We start from the raw sequence: 22040 nt of genomic DNA, 5'->3' as shown, positions 1-22040 counted from the left end.
AGTCCAGTGTTCTCCGTGCTAACGGCAAGGGCGAGATGACTTCCTATTTGCCTATGCGTCCGTCTCCACTTGTCAGACTGTCATGCGGAAGGATAGGTAGCAATTCCCGGTACTACGTTGGATTTTCCCTTGTTGAGATAACTCGAATGACGAATGGAATGCATTCAGCATCGTGAAACTATTTAGATGCTACTTGAATGAGAACTGTGAGGTAGTCACTCGAAGGTCTCGAAAGTTTTGACAGATTACTAGGTGGCGAATCGGCATCAGTCACATGGTGGGATTGATTACAGAGTTATTTCTTCTTTGTTACCGATGTGAGAAAAGGAACCAGCAGCACAATGCTATGTAAACCCATTCATCGTGTCTACGATTTTTAAGTTAAGTTAACCGATGATATTTTTTATTTATGTGATCTTCAACGTTACCATGCAACACTGATAGTTAAACTTGTGTCTGTAAAGCAGTGATTTTCATACTTCTGTCAAACGTCGCCGGTGAATACATGTGATAAGAACATCTTTGGTACAGAGTGTTTTGTAAATACAGCTATGTTGGCAAAATATTGCTTGTAAAGAACGCGTGGCGCTTGTGTACAGCACCAGCTGGCAAGACTATTTATCCAGAATGAACGAAACACTAATGTTAATCTTACTTGCGCTGCTGATGTTAGTTGGTAGTTACATCGCGGGGTCAATACCATTAATAATGCCGATGTCGGAAGTAAGGCAAAAATTTGGCACTGAGATAAGCCTTGCTGTCAGTTTTTGTTATATGCCTGTCAACAAATGTATTTTTCCAGGAAAAACTACAGATTGTTTCCGTACTCGGCGCAGGTTTGCTTGTTGGAACTGCGTTAGCTGTCATCATTCCGGAAGGAGTAAGATCTCTCGACTCTGCGGCCACCATTCACAGTAAGATAACCAGGTTTAAACCCTTTAATGGGGTATTTGAGTTTTTTTCACGTAAGGTACATGCATGTTTTACTGTATCTAAGAGGTTTAAGAAGTGTGTACACTATTAAAGAGTTTTGCTTTGTAATTTCAGCCGCTCAAACCAGCAAAGATAGTTCAGGTATACACGTCGAACATGCAGTAAATCCTACCGATATTCACTCACTAATTGCGGTTTCACTTGTTCTGGGATTCGTGTTCATGCTGTTAGTGGATCAGTGCTCTTCATCCAGGAGTAGAGGTAATGTGTATAAGGAAAACATTGTCTACCTCAGTGTTCTGTGACTTTGTCGAACTTAATGTTTCGTTCTGTAATTCCATAGATCTTGAGAGTGGACTAAAATCTGCAGAGAAAAACATCACAGCAACGCTAGGACTCGTGGTACATGCAGCAGGTATGGGTTATTTATTTTCTTTCTAGCAATTTATTTGCAAGTACATTATTAGATCTACAATGAATGACCGGTCTGCATTATGTTCGTTGTTGATTTGCCTTTCCATTTCGTTGTTAGAGATTAAGAACCATACAGTTTTTACAAGTACTGCCTTATACGTTATATGTCAATAAACGCAATTTGATTGAAATAGTGCTACTGCCGGACTAACTTATTAAATAACAGGGCCCTTTTATTAGTAGTTAGCTTATAGTAATATATCAGCATGTATTGGTTGTAGTAGACAGAATACAGACGCTTTGTGAAGCACTATACCCTCTGCCATGCACCTTACGGGTGCTTTGCAGAGTATAGATGTAGACAAGGTTACTGTTCACTGCTATAAAAAGAATGTTTATCACTCATTCTAGTACAGACTGTGTTGAAGAATTCATTGTTAGCCTACACTTTGATAATTTATGTTTGTGTATAAATAGTGGCCAGCGACTACTAGTATTGTCGTCTTTTTTAATTGTAAACTTGTTTCTTCTGTACAGCTGATGGTATTGCACTTGGTGCTGCTGCAACAACTGCACATGCTGATGTTGAAATGATAGTATTTTTGGCAATAATGTTACACAAGGTAAGGAAAAAGAGGTCCATGTAACTGAGTAACATTAACATTTGGGAATGAAAAAATTAAAACATAACACCGACTGAAATAAAATTTTATTAATGTGTTCTCACTTTCTGTATTAGATGTTGTGATAACAGAGGATCATTTGTTTGTGATACGTTAATTTCTTGTGGCTGTATGGATTTCATACAAATTGCTGCGTGTAAGGTGCATATTTGAGTCGCATGATTGGAAGTTTACTGTAAATTTTCAGGTTCTACATCTACATAGATATTCCGCAAGCCACTGTACGGTGCATGGTGGGGGGCACCATGTACCACTACTAGTCATTCCCTCCCCCGTTCCAGTCGCAAATAGAGTGAGGGAAAAACAACTGTCTGAATGCCTCTGTATGAACCCCAATTTCTCGTATCTTATCTCACGGTCCTTACAATCAACTTATGTTGGCAGCAGTAGAAGCATTCGACATTCAGCTTCAGTTGCCAGTTCTCTAAATTTTTTTGCTAGTGTTCCTTGAAAAGAAAATCACCATCCCTCCAGGGATTCTCATTTGAGTTTCTGAAGTTCTCCGTAACACTTATGTGTTGTTCGAACCTACTGGTATCAAATCTAGCAGCTTGCCTCTGAATTGTGTTGATGTACTTCAATCCAACGTGGTAAGGATCCCAAGCAGTACTCAAGAATGGGTTGCACCAAAACCCTATAAGTGGTCTCTTTTACATGTGAACCATACTTTCCTAAAATTCTCCCAGTAAACTGGATTTGACCATTCACCCTCCTTACCACAGTTCTCACATGTTCATTCCACCTTGTATTGCTTTACAATGTTATGCCCAGATATTTAAATGACTTCACTGTGTGAAGCAGGCCCTACTAGTACTAAATCCAAACATTACAGGTTTGTTCTTCCTAACCATCCACATTAACTGTAATATACATAATTAACTGCAGCTAACATGTTGATATTGTTCAGTGAAACTGATATATATTTTTTAGGATTCATACCTCAGTCAGTAAAAATGAAATGCTTATAGGATCCCTTTGTTGTCCATCTGTCTTGTCAGTCTATGAAAACCCATTGTTCTCAGGAATGGGTAGAGGTATCAAGTTGACATTTATCACATTCTAGAACCTACAGTCCCTTGAAACTGAAAAATTTGACCCAAAACACCCCAGGTACAGTCTCACAGACCACTGGCATTTATATTACTCTGTTGCTAATGTGTAGGATGGGGGTAGGAAATTACAGAATTACCTAGTTATTGTTTCCTGAAGGTGCAGTGATTTCCTTTGTCAGTAGCCACTTTAGTGTGACACGAACCCATACTATTACTGCTTCTTTCATGCTTGCAGTCTCTGAGACTGCACCTGGGACTTTGCAGTTTGGATTCAATAACCAAGTATTCATCTGCTGTTCATGTTACACACCCTGACTTTGAGGGTACCATCTTAAAATGGTTTGAGGAAAGTTAAGGAAGTGATGGGGTCGACAGAAGCGTCCAATCCCACGCGTCGGCTTTGACCCGTGACATAAGGGTGTTGTCTTGTGTGACATCATGACGGCGCGGAGTTTGGTTTGTGAGTGTGGCGTGTTTGTAGCTGTCGTCCTGTTGTGGTTGGTTGTGCTCTCTGGTGGTATGTTCAGGGTTTTCGTTTGTGTGGTGTATTGGGCACAGTTTGCTTTTGCTCATTATCCAGAATTGTTTGAGTGTCGGCTGTGTTTGTAGTGGAATTCGTTTCAGTGAGTTAACGATTTTGTGTGAAGGTTAATTTAGTGTTGTTCGCTGTACGTCATGTGGTAATTTTAATAAAATTAATCGGTTGTTGTTTTTGTTCAGGAATGGATATGACGGATAAAATTAACAGTGCGCAGGTCACGGGAAGTGTTCGATCCCAATGTGTGGCTGTGTATGTTGGCATTGGTATCAAGAGTTGTTTTTGAGCTATATAGGCCAAGGGAAGTGTTTGATCCTAATTTATGGGATCGGGAGCTGCTGGAGCTATATAAGTCAAGGGAAGTGTCCGATTCCAGATGATACAGTGTTTACTGGTATTTGGGGAGTTTTGTGATGTCGGTTTTTTCGTTGTTTTGTGTGGTTTTGTATGGGGGTGGGTGTCTAAATTTGTTTATATTTACTTTGCTCCCCACCCAAAAACACCCCATTTCCCGCACTTGTCCCGTTAGTGTCATTAGGCTTTTTGTGGAAAGTGCGTTTGTTTGTTTTTCGATTTATTTTCGTCCTCATAATGTGTACGTAACGACTTTATATGCGCCATATTGGAATCGTGGTTTATGGTCGTTTCCGCCATATTTGTGACATCATGGGTCAAAGCAGACGGGCGGGATCGGACACCGTATTTCCAAGTGATGCTGGATTAGATCGTGTCAACAACATTTAAAGTGAATGTAATTCAGAATAGGAACAGTGTGAAAATGAAGACGAATTTGTTTTGTCACCTGTGGAATCTTCGAATGAAACAAGTGAGAATTGTAGAGAATGAATCTTTAGCTACAGGTTCTGCTAGAAATATATTTGATTGAAACAGATATTGCTGATTGTTGAAAACTCTTCCAATGATGGCCAATGACATTATTTTTCTGCATGTTGGACATAAGTGGGGTGAATGAGTTTGCCCTTCACAGTTCGTGCAAAGATGACACTCAAGTGAGCTGCTTTATTTTTTTGAAGAAGCTTGCAAACTTGTTGGTGACACAACAGATAGAGAGCGAGTCAACAACTATCAGGCAGCCTGTGAGCTTCATGTATCAATTCACTGTGTTTGGTGTATGTAGCGACCCTTTTTTCTATCACGACTTCCATATCTCGCATGAAAGTAGGAATGTTAATTTATCTGTACATTGACTGGTACTGAGGGGTTTTGTTTTATCCCGGCTAGTTCTTAAATTAACCCCAGTGAGTCACTACATGTATTGTCTTCCCAGTTTTGAAGGAAAAAACTATAAGTAAATTAATACTAGTGTTTTCAATAGATTCTCGTTCACTTGTTTCAGTTACTAGTCTGCAGTTTATTCTTGGTGAAAATCATGTAACCTAATTATTTATGAACCTAAATCGAAGTAAAGTTCAAGACGAATAGTCAGTTTCAAATTAACACGTTATTTTATTTAACAATAATTATTAATAAATCAGTTCACTCACACAATCGCATTCAAAGGGGTTCTTTGAATAAGTATCTAATCTGAAATCCCATCAATATCGGAGATACTAAACAATGTTCTGTCACTTTCGATAAAAAGATTGTTCCTGTTTAATATCCATAAACTGTCCCGAACTATGATTACTAGTCGCGTGAACTAAAGCTTTTCCACTATCTCAATACAAAGTCCGAATCTGTCCAAAAATCATTAATTCCGTAAAATATTTAAATCTTCACACGAAGTGACGTTAAAGTCAGAGAGATTATTGATCACCTCCCCATTCCTCTAATATGACAAAAGTTCTAATTCTGATCTGAAATTAATGCTTCCCAAAAAACAATCTCGTCGTGATTTATTCTTGCGCCCTGGTTTAATAAAGCTCCTATTGTTGCTTCCTAAAGCTGTACATCCTAATTGACTTCGAACAGCCTAGAGGATAGAGACTGGAGTATTATAATTGCATTGTATGTCTATTTACACTTTAGTAAACGCTATCTTTGGTGTTCAAGACCTACGTCCTGTGACTATAATATTGATTTTCTCATATATAAGAATAACTAATAATTTAACCATTTCTATCGTTTTCCCCCCCTCCCATGCTTCCAAAATTTATGATTAAAATTCTTTTCTTTTTCTATTATTTTTCTACTGTAGATTTCCCTCTATTTGTCTCTTATTTATATTTCATAATTACTACTTGTGGAGGGGCTTGGGACATTTTCTGAATTTATATTTCGAGGGCATGGGAGCTAATTTGGGAGCTATTTTGGTTTATTAACACCGAGAGGCGTAGGTGTTACATGTAGCAGAACCGTGAGCAGAAGTCATTGTGGAATGATTGGAAAAACACAAAACATGCTCCAACTGTTACACAAAAAAGAAGAGAAAGATGTCTTATAGTTTTCAGTTTTGCAAGAAGCCAATCTAGCTTCATTTCTCTACAAAAATTTCCAACGGGTGCTAAGAAAACCTCTGAGAAGAAAACTAAAAGCTGAAAATTAATCGTGTTCGAGTTTTCACAGCATGAACATTATCATGCAATAATATGTTAATTTTGTGCAGTTTTTTGTTTAAATGTTTATTTTTTTTGTAAAAATAAACTTAAAAATTTGTTTGAATTTTTTTTTGGTGTTGTATTAATGTAACCTTTTACATAAAAAACTGAACTGTTTTGCTGAAACTGCTGAATGCAATTTTTATGGCTACTTTAACATGGTATTCTGTCAGACCGCACCTAGACAGTGTGTGACTTTAAAAAAAATGACAGGAAGCTAAAGGTTAACCATCTAACTCGGTGTAATCAAAAGTTATAGCTATTAATGTCCCCCCTTCTAACAGCCGTGTACCGCAAGTCTCTAGAGGAACAGAAGGTTCCAAATGATTGGAAAACAGCACAGGTAGTCCCAGTCTTCAAGAAGGGTCGTCGAGCAGATGCGCAAAACTATAGACCTATATCTCTGACGTCGATTTGTTGTAGAATTTTAGAACATGTTTTTTGCTCGAGTATCATGTCGTTTTTGGAAACCCAGAATCTACTCTGTAGGAATCAACATGGATTCCAGAAACAGTGATCGTGTGAGACCCAACTCGCTTTATTTGTTCATGAGACCCAGAAAATGTTAGATACAGGCTCCCAGGTAGATGCTATTTTCCTTGACTTCTGGAAGGCGTTCGATACAGTTCCGCACTGTCTCCTGATAAACAAAGTAAGAGCCTATGGAATATCAGACCAGCTGTGTGGCTGGATTGAAGAGTTTTAGCAAACAGAACACAGCGTGTTGTTATCAATGGAGAGACATCTACAGACGTTAAAGTAACCTCTGGCGTACCACAGGGGAGTGTTATGGGACCATTGCTTTTCACAATATATATAAATGACCTAGTAGATAGTGTCGGAAGTTCCATGCGGCTTTTCGCGGATGATGCTGTAGTATACAGAGAAGTTGCAGCATTAGAAAATTGTAGCGAAATGCAGGAAGACCTGCAGCGGATAGGCACTTGGTGCAGGGAGTGGCAACTGACCCTTAACATAGACAAATGTAATGTATTGCGAATACATAGAAGGATCCTTTATTGTATGATTATGTGATAGCGGAACAAACACTGGTAGCAGTTACTTCTGTAAAATATCTGGGAGTATGCGTGCGGAACGATTTGAAGTGGAATGATCATATAAAATTAATTGTTGGTAAGGCGGGTACCAGGTTGAGATTTATTGGGAGAGTCCTTAGAAAATGTAGTCCATCAACAAAAGAGGTGGCTTACAAAACACTTGTTCGACCTATACTTGAGTATTGCTCATCAGTGTGGGATCCGTACCATATTGGGTTGACGGAGGAGATAGAGAAGATCCAAAGAAGAGCAGCGCGTTTCGTCACAGGGTTATTTGGTAACCGTGATAGCGTTACGGAGATGTTTAGCAAACTCAAGTGGCAGACTCTGCAAGAGAGGTGCTCTGCATCGCGGTGTAGCTTGCTGGCCAGGTTTCGAGATGGTGCGTTTCTGGATGAGGTATCGAATATATTGCTTCCCCCTACTTATACCACCTGAGGAGATCACGAATGTAAAATTAGAGAGATTCGAGTGCGCATGGAGGCTTTCAGACAGTCGTTCTTCCCGCGAACCATACGCGACTGGAACGGAAAAAAGAGGTAATTACAGTGGCACGTAAAGTGCCCTCCGCCACACACCGTTGGGTGGCTTGCGGAGTATAAATGTAGAATGTAGATGTAGATATTTTGATCCTCCGAAACTCACTTGTCAGAAGATGTGGGGTACTTCCCATTGATCTAGAATCATGAAATTTGGCAAGAAGGGAGGTTTTTCTGCAAAAGAAAAGGAAGAAATCCAAAAACTGTTAATTTCTAATTAATCACGTGAAAAATATTATTTTGCCATATACACTTTCATTGCATTCGTAATCTGCCAAAAGTCTCGGGCACCTTGATCTGTTTTTTCTGTAATAGGTATAGTTATTCAGAAGGAAAGATTGTGTATACAGTTTACAAATATTTGTACTAGTTGGTTGAGTTACGGTGAAATTAAGTCCCCTGCCACTGTGAAAACGATGCCTCAGTTATCTAGCAGTGTGAAAACGTCCCCTCAGCCATCTAGCAGTGGTACGTGTATGGGTCTGACTACTGCACTGACAGTAATTGATCCAAGTTTGCACTTCCATTGTTTGAGATGAGGTTCTGATATCCCGTTAAATATCCATTGGAGTGTACCACATAACAAGTCGACATTTGTATGACAAGAAAAGCCATTTGGCTGGCTGTACTAGTTTCTTCTTTGGAGACTTCCATTGAATCGTACCAGTAATCGCAACAGGCTGAGGGCAGATGAAGTGAATGCATCTCCGATTGCCAGTTAGCATAGCATGTTAATATAACTCCAAAATTAATAAAGTAAATGAAAAATTACACTTGATTATGTTAAATTACGTAAAAAGTTTATAATTTTGGAATTCCCAGGATTGACATCTTGTCAGTATTGAGACTGATAACACAAAAATTGTCAATATACTCAATTCCCGAGATGAATGACCTATCTGTATATGAAGTTAATTATATTTGTTTGGAACCCCCAGTGTGCGAATCCTATAATCTTATTACACTTATCGGGACTGTTTAAATTATATGTACATTATAACATTTATATTAAAAAATATAAATTTATATAAACATTTTGATGGTAGGAAAAGGAAGAGAAGGAAAAATAGTAGGGGAATATGGACTAGGGGAAAGGAATGAAAGAGGAAACCACATTATAGAATTTTTCACAGAGCGTAATTCAACCATTGCTAACACTTGGTTTAAGTATCATGAAAGAAGATTGTATACATGGAAGAGACCTGGAGACATCATAATGTTTCAGATTGATTATGTAGTTATAAGACATAGATTTAGGAACAAGATTTTAAATTGTAAGACATTTCCATGGGGAAATGTGGACTCTTGACCACAATGTTGAGGGTTGTTAGATGAAATCATCTGGGTGTACAGTGGCTTACTGATGTACAGTAATTTTCAGTGGTTGAATCGCAGCAATGTAGTTCAAAGATTTGTGGATTGTTTGAAGAAAATCAGGCTGTTTTTACAAAATGAGCAATATTCACAGTTAATTGGTGTTACATGGCTTACAAAATTGACATTTCAACATTTCAGTGATATGACCATAAAGCTTCAAGGCACGAACAAAACAGTTATTGTTACAGTAGATCTTATTTGCACTTTTATGGTTAACCTGCAAGCTTTTTAATAGCAATATTGCTTTCAAAAATGACAAGTATTTCCCAAATTTGAAAAAAGTTACCAGTAATTTGGATTTACATGGGAAGTTAGACCAAGAAAATGTCACTGAGGAATTTTGTTCGCTAATATGTTCTTCTATTGAAGAATTTTTCATTGAGATTTTCTCAGTTCAAAGAGCTGTTGGAAACACTAAAATTTATTGTATATCCAGATGTGATTTCAGTGGATAAACTGAATTGTGTAAATTTGATTGGTTGGAAACTGAATAAATTGAACTGCGGCCGATTGTTTTTCATTCTAGTTCAGCATGGGCTCCAAACTTTGTTGAAACAAACCCCCTTCTTATTCACCAATGCACCCAAACTGTGTCTCATTCTCTCGCCATCTGCGTAAATACTAACGTACTTCTATCTTCAGCATCTTGTCCTGATCCTTTTTTTCTCCTCTTTCTGATCCATCATGCACCCACCCCTCCGTATAGCAAACCCTATGTTTTTTAATTTGTTGGTGGTGGCAGGAAAATTCACCAGGCGCTCATTATAACCTAAAAAATATATATATATAACCAATTGTAACACTCCCAGCCTCCAAACTAGGTAGACCATATTCAGAGGCTGCCACAGAAAGACAATGGTAGTGTCTAAAACGTGAACTCTGAGGATTACTTGGTTAATTAACAACTGAGGCACTGCAAAACAACTTATTGTTTTTATTATTTGCCTTTTGTCACACAATTCCACATGTGCCACTGAGTGCAACATAACTTGTCTACAAATATTCACAGAGAGCATGTTAGAGAGGGGGATACAAACATTAAAAGCAAATGTGTATCGGATCAAGATAACTGTCCTTGAAAGTTCAAAAGGAGAACCCAAATAGAAGAGACATTGCCATGCAGAAACAGTTGCTACCCGTATTGTCGTTGTAATGGTTTTCAGTCTGAAGACTGGTTTGATGCCTCTCCATGCGCTACTCCATGTTGTGCTAGCCTCTTTGCCTCAGAATAATTACTGCAACCTACATCCTTTTGAATCTGTTTAATGTATTTATCTCTTGGTCTCTCTCTACAACTTTTGCGCCTCACACTTCCCTCCAAAACTAAGTTGGTGATTCCTTGACACCTCAGAAAATGGCCTTAAATTCTTTTCTCTCCAGTTCTTTTCATTGCCTCCTCATTGGTTACATGATCTTCCCATCTAATCTTCAGCATTCCTTTTGTAGCACTACATTTGAAAAGCTTGTATTCTATTTGTGTCTGAACTGTTACTTGTCCACATTTCATTTCCATACAAGGGAACACTACAGACAAAAACTTGCAGAAAAGACTTTCTAATACTTAAACCTGTATTTGATGTTAACAAATTTCTCTACTTCAGAAAAATATTTCTTGCCATTGCCAGTCTACATTTTATACGCTCTTTATTTTGGCCATCCAGCTGTAGTACTACCCAAATAGCAGAATCCACCGGCTACTTTCAGTGTCTCATTTCTTAATTTAATTCCTTCAGCATCGCCTGATTTAATTCAACTATTTTCTGTTACCCTTATTTGCTTTTGTTGATGTTTATCTTATATTCTCCTTTCAAGACACAGGCCATTCCACTGTTCTTCCAGCTCCTTTGCTGCCTCTGGTAGAAGTACAATGTCATCGGCAAACCTCCAACTTTTTATTTCTTCTTCCTAAACTTTAATTCCTACTCCATATTTTTCTTTGGCTTCCTGTACTGCTTGCTCATTGTACAGACTGAATAACAACAAGCATAGGCTACAATGTTTCCTCACTCCCATCTCAACCACTGCTTAAGTTAAATGCCCCTCAATCATTATAACTGCCATCAGATTTCTGTGCAAGTAATATATAATCTTTTGCTTCCTATATTTTACTCCTACTATCCCAGATTTTCAAAGAGTGTTTCTAGTCAACATTGTCAAAAGCTTCTCCAAATCTACAAAAGGTGTAAACATAGGCTTGCTGCCTTTCCCAAAACTATCTTCTAAGATAAGTATTGTCTTGCGTGTTCCTTCATTTTTCAGATCCAAACTTATTTTCCCTATGGTTGGCTTCTGTCAGTTTTCCAATTCTTCTGTAAATAATTTGTGTTAGTATTTTGCAACCATGTCTTATCACACTGATAGTTCTGTAATAGTCACACCTGTAAGCACCTAATTTCTTTGGAATTGCAATTATTATGTTTGTCTCGAAGTGTGAAGTCATTTCGCCTGTCACATGCACCTTGCATACCAAGTGGAATAGTTTTGTTGTGGCTGTCTCTCCCAAGGATATCAGTAGTTCTGAGGAAATGTCATCTACTCTGGGAGCCCTATTTTAACTTAGGTCTTTCAGTGATCTTTCAAATTCTTCGTGCAGCATCGTATCTCATATTTCATCTTCATCTATGTCCTCTTCTCTTTTTGCAGTATTGTCTTCAAGTTCATTTCCCCTCTAAACATTCTATTCTATATATTTTTCTTCCCTTCTATATATATTTGCACTCTATATGTATTTATTCCACCTTTCGGCTTTGCCATCTTTGTTTAGCACTGGTCTTCCATCTGAGCTCTTGATTTTCATACGGCTATATTTTGACACAGCTACAATTACTTTCAACATTGTTGATGCAAATGAATGTGATCCCCTGATCTATATTACAATTATGATGATGTCTTACACATTGCAAAATTTCAGCTGGAACACTAGTCCTGCTTATCAGTGAGGTCCTGGGGAAGCTTTCTCATTATGAACTATTGGTAAAAAACACCCATGTCACTTCATTTACACTTCTCACTAGTTGTTCCCTTTCATATTCTAATGGCACTTGTTATGTCATCTTCCACCTAGTAAATGAGGTTTTACACCTGGTCTGGAACAGCTGAAGTGCAGCTACTGCTGTGGGTTTCATCATGACCAGAAATAAGAAATGTCACTCTGAAAATCCTTCTCAGCGTTCGCATAGTGGTATTCTGCCACCCACACAACCCTCATTGCAACTGCATATCATCTTGTGTCACTCCTCCTTCCAACCGTTGGCACACGTGTTACATCTGTGTGAAAAACACGGGTGAAGCACTTGTCCCATATGTCCAGCAAGAATGTCCTCTCCCAGTCCTATCTCAGGCACACCGTACCACATCTGAAATGAGCTTAGGCATGTGCTACTTCTGCTGCAACTTTTGCACAGCTTTTTGTATAATCATGTAGATGAAAGATCACTGTTCTGTTAACTTTTGCCAAGAGTAAGTTTGAACATGCTTCTGCACTCAACATGGTTGGTTTCAATGGCTGCTTCACAAATATTGTCATCTGGAATCCCCCCCCCCCCAAAAAAAAAGAAGAAAAAATATCAGCTTCTTTGAATGGCATGTGGGTTAGCAGTCCCTTTTAACACATTCTTCATCCTCCACATTCCCACTGATGTCTGTTTCCACTAGTTTTGATCCTTTACTGATTTTTCCTGTTTCTATACCTTTCCCTCATCCATCTCTTCCCCAGTAACTTTACAACACCTCACAACTTTGTTCTGATCCCCCTCACTTTAAGTTTATTCGTTGATCTCTGAATCTTCCTCCTTGTTGTTCTCCGAACAGTCTCCCATGCTTTTTCCCCACCCCGTTCTCTCTTTCTCAGTTCCAACCCTATCTTCTTTTTTAATGTCAACTCCTATTTCACCATGTGCAACACACTACTGCCTCTGCTTCTCCCGAGGACTCTCTAATGCCCTATTCATGTCCTCTTCCCTTGTTGCCCATCCCTCTTACATCCGTTGCTGCCACCCCTCTCGATTATATCATCTGCTGTACAAGAGACCACCCCTCGCCTCAATTGGGTCATATCACCAGGATGATGTGTCGTATATTTATAATCTGAACTGCTGCTATTCCTTCTTTATGTGGCAGTCAGTGGTGCAGTGCCTCCAATATGTGACGGGAAGTTATATTTACTCATTCCATTGTATTCTGTTCTGGATTTTCTTGTATGATATTATTATTCTTGTTGTTTTTGTTATTTCTAATAGGTAAATGGTCCTCAATGCATTTGCTTCATTTAATCACAATCAGGAATTCAGCATTTTGTTGAAAATTTCATCTGCAACAAACTACCAATATGTTTGAACTTATGAAACATTGCCTAACATCTTGCAGTTGAATTTCCTTGATTGCTGTAACAAATCACAACCTTGGGAAGTTAATGCTCAGTGTTACCATAATATAAAGGACATCTGTGTCCTGAAACACAGACACCCTTATGATTTCAGTGACTATATGTATCGTAAGGTAATAAATGTCATGCACCATAGGAAACAGTGCAGCTTGGAGGTCCCTTTAGAACCAGGCACACTGCTTAAAGCAACTGACCATCATCTTGGTATCTGGTGTCAGCTGAAGTTGCTGTAATGTGTTCCATTGTTGGCTTGCATTATGTAATATTAGTCCAACCATGAAGTAAAGGAAATGCTGAGTCCCAGACAGGCACAAAAAAACACTGCTATACATACATGTATGGAAAGTTCTTGTTGAAAATTATGAATTACAGTAGAGCGTCGATTATCCGAACGACCACTTAACCGAACGACCACTTAACCGAACTGTGTACTCGCTCGCACCTGTTACTCTCCCACCCTACCGTCCATCATCCCCTTCACTCCCAAACCAAGCTTCCCACAGTAGTCGGCGCACTGGGCCGCCGCTGGCAGAACATTGCTTCTAATGGGGCCTTCACAAGGCGCTGCTGACCGGCCAAGGCGCCAGTTGCTGTGTTTCAACAATCAGCACACTTCTGTCGGCTTGGCACTGGCAGTAGAAGTAGCGGCAGTATCAAAGCTGTTCACAGCAACAGCTGCGCCAGCTTAGAGTTGAGGCATGCCGCTCCGCGCAGTTTGAAGGATTGCACGCCCCCAAGAATAGCTGCTCACGGTGCAGTCACCTTCTGTTCTCTGTTACGACCCCTTGTGTGCTGCTGCGTGAAGAAGTGAACTGGACGATACGAAATGCTTAAACGTAAACGTGTTGTCCTTTCTATGAGGGACAAGTACGAGATTATTAAAAGGTTAAAAGAAGGTGAATCTGCAACCACTTCATCCAACGATGAAGAAAAGCTGATGGTGGTAGGAAGGATTCAGATGGTGCAGGCTGAGAAGCAGTCATGAAAGTCAAGCACATTGTTTTGGGTAGCATGTTCAGCAACTGGTTGGTCCAGTTGTTTCTTGGCCACAGTTTATCGGTGGCCATTCGTGCAGACACACAGCTTGTTGGTTGTCGTGCCCACATACAGTAGAATGCAGTACATTGATTGCACCTTGGTTTGTGGATCACATGATTGCTTTGATTGATGGGATAGGAGATGCATTGACTGGACTGGAGCAAGTGGTGGTGGGGAGATACATAGGACAGGTCTTGCAGAGATGTCTACTGTAGACCTATGAGTCATGAGGCAACAGGTTGGGAGCAGGGGTGGAGTAGGTATGGACAAGAAGGTTCTGTGGTGTGTGGAATACCAGCAGAGAATGTGATTTAGTTACTCCAGACCTGAGTGGTACTAAGTCTCGAGGGAGTGCTGCTCTGTGTCAGATGGTGGGGATGTGGGAGATGGTAGGTGATTGGAGAGACAAGGCATGGGAAATCTATATCTGTATGAGGTTGGGAGGTTAATTTCAATCTGTGAAGACCTCAGTGAGACCCTAGGCATATTTAGAGAGGGACTGCTCTTGCTACAGATGCGACTGATGTGGGTGGCTAGGCTGTATTGAAGGAACTTCATGGTATCGAATGGATGGGAGGAAGTGGAGGTATTGCTGGTAGATTTGATATGGGCAGAGGTACTGGTAAACATAGAGGAAGATGGCTTGCAGGCTTGAGGAAGACCAGGTGAAGCTAATGTGGGAAAAAGAGTTGAGGTTCTGGAAAAATGTGCATAGGGTGTCCACACCATCAGACAAGATCACGCCGTCAATGAATCTGAAGCAGGTCGTGGTTCCACCCTGGATTTCCATTGTTTGATTCAACCGTGAGATTATTTTTCATCGGTAATCTGTTGTGCCATTGTTTGTCGTATAGCTGAAGATTGGATGACAGTGAGGAGTATTGAAGTGGCTGTTGGTGGTTATAAAAGTGGGCAGCCACATGAAACAGCAGTGAAATGTTACAGAAGATTGGGGAAATCGGTGTTTCATCATATTCATATGCTGAACAACTTTCCACAGTTTGCTTTGAATAATTTGTGCATCCCGACTAAACAATTAGGGCTCATGGTTCTGTATTTGTTGGGTTCCAAAATTCCCGGCCTAGAAGAGATTTTTATGCATAGGGAATATGTCATCTCTTGAGAGATTTGATAAATGATGTATATGAATCGTGATTATCTAGAGAAGTAATACAAAGTTGTAGTTTCCAGACTTTTTAAATAAATTTACTATTCCAGTATTGTATTCGTACACATTATATTAATTATGCATTAAGCTGAATGAATTAGGAGTAAAATGTGATGTGAAAGTTTCCCAAACAATTGCTGATGTTTGTGACTGGTGGTTTCAATTGTGGACATATTAGCACTGCTGATATTGAAAAGTAGTAGTCTTTGATAATACTGTTTACTGACATCAGTAAATTTACCTTACCTAATAACTTGCAGAACCAGCTTTACTTAACAAAACATAAGATGATTGTGAATGATCAAATAATTTACAAACTTTTTCTTATTTTTACTGTTTTGTAACCAGATTTTGTGTTAAATAACTTCTGTGTTAATCATGAGAAACTGTTTGTTGTTTTCAGGCACCAGCAGCATTTGGTCTCGTTACTTTCCTTATGCATGAAGGCTTGGAAAGGAATAGAATTCGGAAGCATCTCATTGTTTTCTCTTTGTCAGCACCAGTCCTAGCAATGGTTACTTATTTTGGAATTGGCCAGGTATTCAATTTTTTCTTCAATTTATAATTTGAAATTAACCTCAGGGTGTATACATAACTCTTTCATTGGTCACTGGGTTTATAAATATTGTATGATGATAATTATAGAAAATATCTCTTACATTTAACACAAGTTAATTTCGTCAAATTCAAGAGGGCATTGATAGAGATAGTATTTGTTTTGTTGCATTGTAAAAATTAAATTTTGGATATTATGTGGTACTGCTGTTCAGAATTTTAACACCAAGTTTCTAGAAGGTACATGTATCAAGGCCAACAGAAGAAGGAAAGAGAAAAAAAAAATGTTTTTATGTACAGTTTGAGGAATAGCTCCGAGCCCCCCCCCCCCCCCCCCCCCCCCTCTCTCTCTCTCTCTCTCACACACACACACACACACACACACACACACACACAGAGAGAGAGAGAGAGAGAGAGAGAGAGAGAGAGGGGGGGGGGGGCTGGGAGCTATTCCTCAAACTGTACATAAAAACATTTTTTTTTTCTCTTTCCTTCTTCTGTTGGCCTTGATACATGTACCTTCTAGAAACTTGGTGTTAAAATTCTGAACAGCAGTACCACATAATATCCAAAATTTAATTTTTACAATGCAACAAAACAAATACTATCTCTATCAATGCCCTCTTGAATTTGACGAAATTAACTTGTGTTAAATGTAAGAGATATTTTCTATAATTATCATCATACAATATTTATAAACCCTTCTACATTCTCACTGTACCTGGAAAAATAATGTTTTGCTTACAGGAGTGCATTATTATAAAAACTCATGGATGTTTCTTTAAAGAGTCTCTCTCTCTCTCTCTCTCTCTCTCTCTCTCTCTCTCTCACACACACACACACACACACACAGAGAGAGAGAGAGAGAGAGAGAGAGAGAGAGAGAGAGAGAGAGAGAGACTCTTTAAAGAAACATCCATGAGTTTTTATAATAATGCACTCCTGTAAGCAAAACATTATTTTTCCAGGTACAGTGAGAATGTAGAAGGTAACAAAGCATCAAAGGAAGAGAAGAGCAAAAGTTGGGAGTAAAAGACAGTGGTTGTGTACACATTGCTAGTAGGTGATCCTCAGGAATCACTGATGTTAATAATGATCAAAAATATCAGTGAATAGAGTTCACAGTTGATAAAGAACAGTGACATTTCCATGTCTTTCTTCTGTATCTCTCATTGCATTGGTGTAGCCGTGAGAGGTTATGGGCAAGGAGACTACTGGCAAGTGATCTAGTGCAGCACCAAGTGCACGATAGTTGTTCATTACTTTTTTCTGAGTGATTAATTAATTGTAAAATTTCTGCTGTGTTGAAGCTATGATCAGTTCTGAATTGTGTTGGTGTTAGTCCACACTTTATAGAATGACGAAGTGCAGACTTTTCAGCTGTATAGGGATATTCCGTGTATCTTGTTGTACTCTTTTTGAAGTGGAATTAGGCTTAAACTTTTAAGTATATTTCAGTTCTGTTCGATATTACTGTTTCATAACATCTGATTTGAGCTTTATATGAACTGTGTGCTGTTGTCCTTATACTGTGTTGTCGTGATATAGTCACCACCATCTCCATCACCTCTTTGTAGTCTGCTTCCCAAAATACAAACTTTAGTGACAGTGATGTGTATGAGCATGTTGTGGAGGATATATATATTTTCGTATCATAAAAGTTCTGCCATCATTTTTTCTTGGGTGGTGTGTATGAGCACATTGCAGAGGATTTTGTTGAGGTATTGACACTTAATGCTCTCAGTTTCATAATCTATTTGTAATTTAGTACTTTGAATATTCATGACTTGTTTTACAGGGGATCTGCTCTATTTCCTGCCCATTTTTATTTTTCCTGGCTGTCAGAATTTATTGAATGTTTTTTTTCCTCTTACAATGAACTAAACACACAACTCTCCTATCCACTTCAACTATTTTTTGAGACCGGTCACTAGTGTGCTGAATATTTTAAAAAGCCAGCCAGAACTTTGTCCCGACTTCATTACACAGTAATTATTGCCCAGTCTCTTACCAATTAATTCCCCGTGTCCTTTGTTTCTTCCTTCCAGCATCTGGGTGTACTCTCTCTCCATTGTAATTGTTGTAATGAGGGAGTTTATAAATATCCAGATCAAACTATAAATTGACACTTATGCATCTGGTAGTATGCTCTATTTGTTCTGTTTTAGCATACAATAAGTATGGTAAGTATATCCTTGTATCCTAAACCATATAAGTGTGTAATATTATGTACTGATTTTGTTGCCTATACTTCCTGAAGATATCTATCATGCTTAAGTAGCAAATTGGCCCACCACTTAAATAAAAGCTACATACGTCCAAGCACCTAGCTCCTACTTCCTCTGGAGCTAGAAGTACAGTTCTTGCACTGTAACCACTGATTCATCCGTGGATAAGCATTTCATTTGTCTACACTATTATTTAATGTAGCTAAGTGTTTTATTTTCTCTGTAGCTGTCAGAAAATTAACTTGGACCACACATTGTCTTATGTCATTTGGAAATTGTTTGCAGGAAGGGAAAGAAACACTGTCATCTGTAAATGCGACGGGTTTGGCAATGTTGTTCAGTGCAGGCACTTTCCTCTATGTGGCAACAGTTCATGTCCTGCCTGAACTGATGGTGAGGAGTAGAGCGGCTGAGGGAGGTGTAGTAGAACAACATAAAGGTCTCAGGACAATGGAACTGTTGGCACTGGTGGTCGGAGCTCTCCTGCCACTCTTTCTCACTCTCAGTCATCATCACTAATTACTCTGGATAAATTTCTCCAAGTCATTTCAGATGGCCTGCCAGCAGCAGGAGAAGAACAGAGTGTGTGATTTGTCACTCGATGTTGTTAGGCACTGCCTTGGTAGCTGGTGCCGAAGTGAACGTTTTCATTGCCACATTAAAATAAATTATACCACGTAATGACGGTTGCTGTTGTGCCTGTGGTGGGGCACAACATGAACTTTTTATGTACCTGCATAAGTGTGAATTTGGACTGTATGCCATACAGTTGAAAAGTGGGTACGGGGCCTAAGCAAGAAGATGATGAATTGAAATGAATGTTTGCAAAATAAGTAATTTTATTTCTGATTATTCCCTTTTTTTTGTGTACAGCAAAGCACAGTTAATAAGCAAAAAGGTCTTTTTAAATATGTGCCTCAAACTAAAGAGATAACACTGTTGTAGACTAAAAGCTGCATGTTATTGAGCCACCAGATGAAGTTTTCTGTTCGTAATGATCTTCGTTACTCAAAATGTTATTTAAAGATTGAGACAAAACTGGTGTTTAAGTTCATGGGTATTTTGTTAGTTTGATTCATAGTTGGGATTTCATTAGAAAATTTCAGGTTCTGGGAAAATGTAATTAAACCTAGTGCAAACAGTGATTCCAGCTGATTAGTCTGAAGTAAAAAAAAATCGTTCTGTTTCATATTTTATGATTGTTGCTAAATCCAGTTGGTTGTCAGTGGCTGTCTTTCAGTTTTTTTTCCCCCAGAATTTTGTCAGCATTAATGTACATTTTTATGTGGGAAATGCCTTCATCGTTGCATGTGCAATTACACCTGTATCATTGGAAGTCTGGCAACAGTCTTGGCACATTGCTGAGTCTTAGTGTGCGAAACATTCCTGTTAAAGCTTGTGGTTGCTTTTCACTCTATTGTTCCTGGGTGATGTATCTTGTTTCATTTCTACAATCAGCCAATGTGTGTATTTTTTGGACATACTCACCTTTGAGATGAAGTTCTCGTGTGTGTGTGTGTGTGTGTGTGTGTGTGTGTGTGTTTTATACTATACACAGTTAAATGTATTCTTTGTGCTTGGCCACTTTATTTTAAAGGTGAACTGTGTTCTGCTTTTTTTGGCAATTGGTTTTTATAGCCCTGGTCTCCCATTACTGTGATAATTATGTAATTTTGTGATTTATTTGATATATTTACAATTTTAGTTTTCATATTATTGTGGTTACTATATTTTTGAAAATTGCCAATATCTTTTTTCCAATTTGTCATACTTGTGACAACCACCATCTGCCTTCCAATGTTATGTTGTAATGAGCAGGAAGTGTACGTAGTATTGTGAAAATACTGTGTCTGTACGTGGCTGTAAGATATATTCTTACTGCATTTGTTTCTCTCAAAAAATGATTTTTAATTTGTTTTCTCTTAATGGAAAACTGATTAGCTTTGGATACATTCTGTCTTTCTCAAGGCCAAATACATATGACTGAATTAAAACACATCAGCAGTCATGAAGTTCTGTTTATGTTGTAATTTTTTTATCCCAGGTATGCAGTATTGTGAGACAAAATATTGCAAATTTCTGAAGATTATTTAATGATGAACAAACAACATAGTTTTTTATTTTGTTAAATTTATTACAATAATCTACATGTCTTAAATTTGAGTAAGAGGTGGCATATCTTGTGTGACCCTGGCATTATCAGTGCAAATATTGTTCAACATTGGTTGTCATTTTGTGAAAAGTATTGAGTGCACATGCAGTGTGACATGCGCACAAATCAGCACAGCTATCCTTAAAACATACCACAGTTTATATGAGTGGTTGTCGGTTTGTAAGACACAGGGTGAGCAGTAGTGAACTGTCCTGTATTTTTTTTTCATTTCAACTGGTGTGTGTGTAAAATATGTCATTCTGTTATTGTATATTTTGAGTTTTAAGCAGAATGATACAAAAATCTGCAATCACTATTATGTAAGGGGGCTATACTGATATATGTAAGGGTGCCAGCTCTGAACTTTGCTTATATTGTGTTTTTGTGTCAGTCCTTTGTCACAGTTGTGTACTGAAAAAAATGTATGTTAGAGCAATTTTAAATGGTTTTTAAATACATCTGTGTTCCATTGTGAGTATTTGACAGGTTACCATGTGTTTTATTCTTTCTTTAAAACTTTGTTAGTTGGTATAATTTGGCATATCAATAATTTAATTTATTGATTATTTTTCTGTTGTACTATCATGAATATAAAATGGTGAAAATTCCTTCATTGCTTGATATGGTATAACATATTTCATTCTCCTAGAAATATCTCTTGCTTAATGTTACTCATTTATTTAGGGATATTTCTGAATGTTATTGGTCCTTTTTTGCCATAATTAATGGTAAAAAAGGTACTAAAGATGTCAAAAATACCAACAGTAGGGGTAACTGCTGTACTAAACACTGTTTCAGTATCTGACTTTTAGTATTGTTCAGCTGAGTGTGTTTTCATGCTTCAAGACAGAAAAGAGGATTACATAAAGTTATTAGTTTGGTGTGTTAGTCGTCACTGAATCTGATGAGTAAGTGTGTTAGATTACCTTCTGCAGCTGTTCCCATATGGTATTTATGGAATCCTTTCAGTTTCTTTGCTGATATATGTTGAAATTTATTGAATATTACATTTTGTTATTTATTTACACATTATGCATAATTTGTTATTGCAAAATATGCTGTACATAGAAACTGAAGTTTCTTAAATTTGTACCTTGTGTCTCTGTAATGTACAGAGAGATTAACTTTTACAGAAGTATGTAAATATACAGGGTAATTTACAAAGAAATAAGTTTTATTATCAATTTACCAGTGATGAATTCAACTTTTGTCTGTTGCTGGTCTCCTCAACACTTAAAATAAATAGTACATGCATTGTAGTAAGCACAAGGATTAGTCTTTAAACATTTTGTCTTAAAATGCCAGTAATGTGGTAAGTTTCACAGGTGTATGTAAAATACTTTGCTCCTTATTTTGTTTTTAA

At 38.2% G+C, this 22040-nt stretch overlaps 1 protein-coding gene across 1 annotated transcript; it reads left to right on the top strand.

Annotated features, from left to right (window-relative positions):
- Positions 1–513: 513 nt before the first annotated feature.
- On the top strand, positions 514–21848 carry LOC126203350 (zinc transporter ZIP9). The gene is made up of 7 exons (XM_049937640.1): positions 514–723; positions 803–914; positions 1048–1194; positions 1277–1348; positions 1885–1970; positions 16146–16280; positions 18811–21848. The coding sequence occupies exons 1-7, from the start codon at positions 628–630 to the stop codon at positions 19042–19044; spliced, it is 882 nt and encodes a 293-aa protein (XP_049793597.1). The 5' UTR covers positions 514–627; the 3' UTR covers positions 19045–21848.
- Positions 21849–22040: the final 192 nt, after the last annotated feature.

Source organism: Schistocerca nitens, chromosome 9 (assembly GCF_023898315.1).
Source record: "Schistocerca nitens isolate TAMUIC-IGC-003100 chromosome 9, iqSchNite1.1, whole genome shotgun sequence".
In the NCBI taxonomy this organism is placed as follows: domain Eukaryota; kingdom Metazoa; phylum Arthropoda; class Insecta; order Orthoptera; family Acrididae; genus Schistocerca; species Schistocerca nitens.
This window is presented reverse-complemented; position numbering and strand designations above follow the sequence as displayed.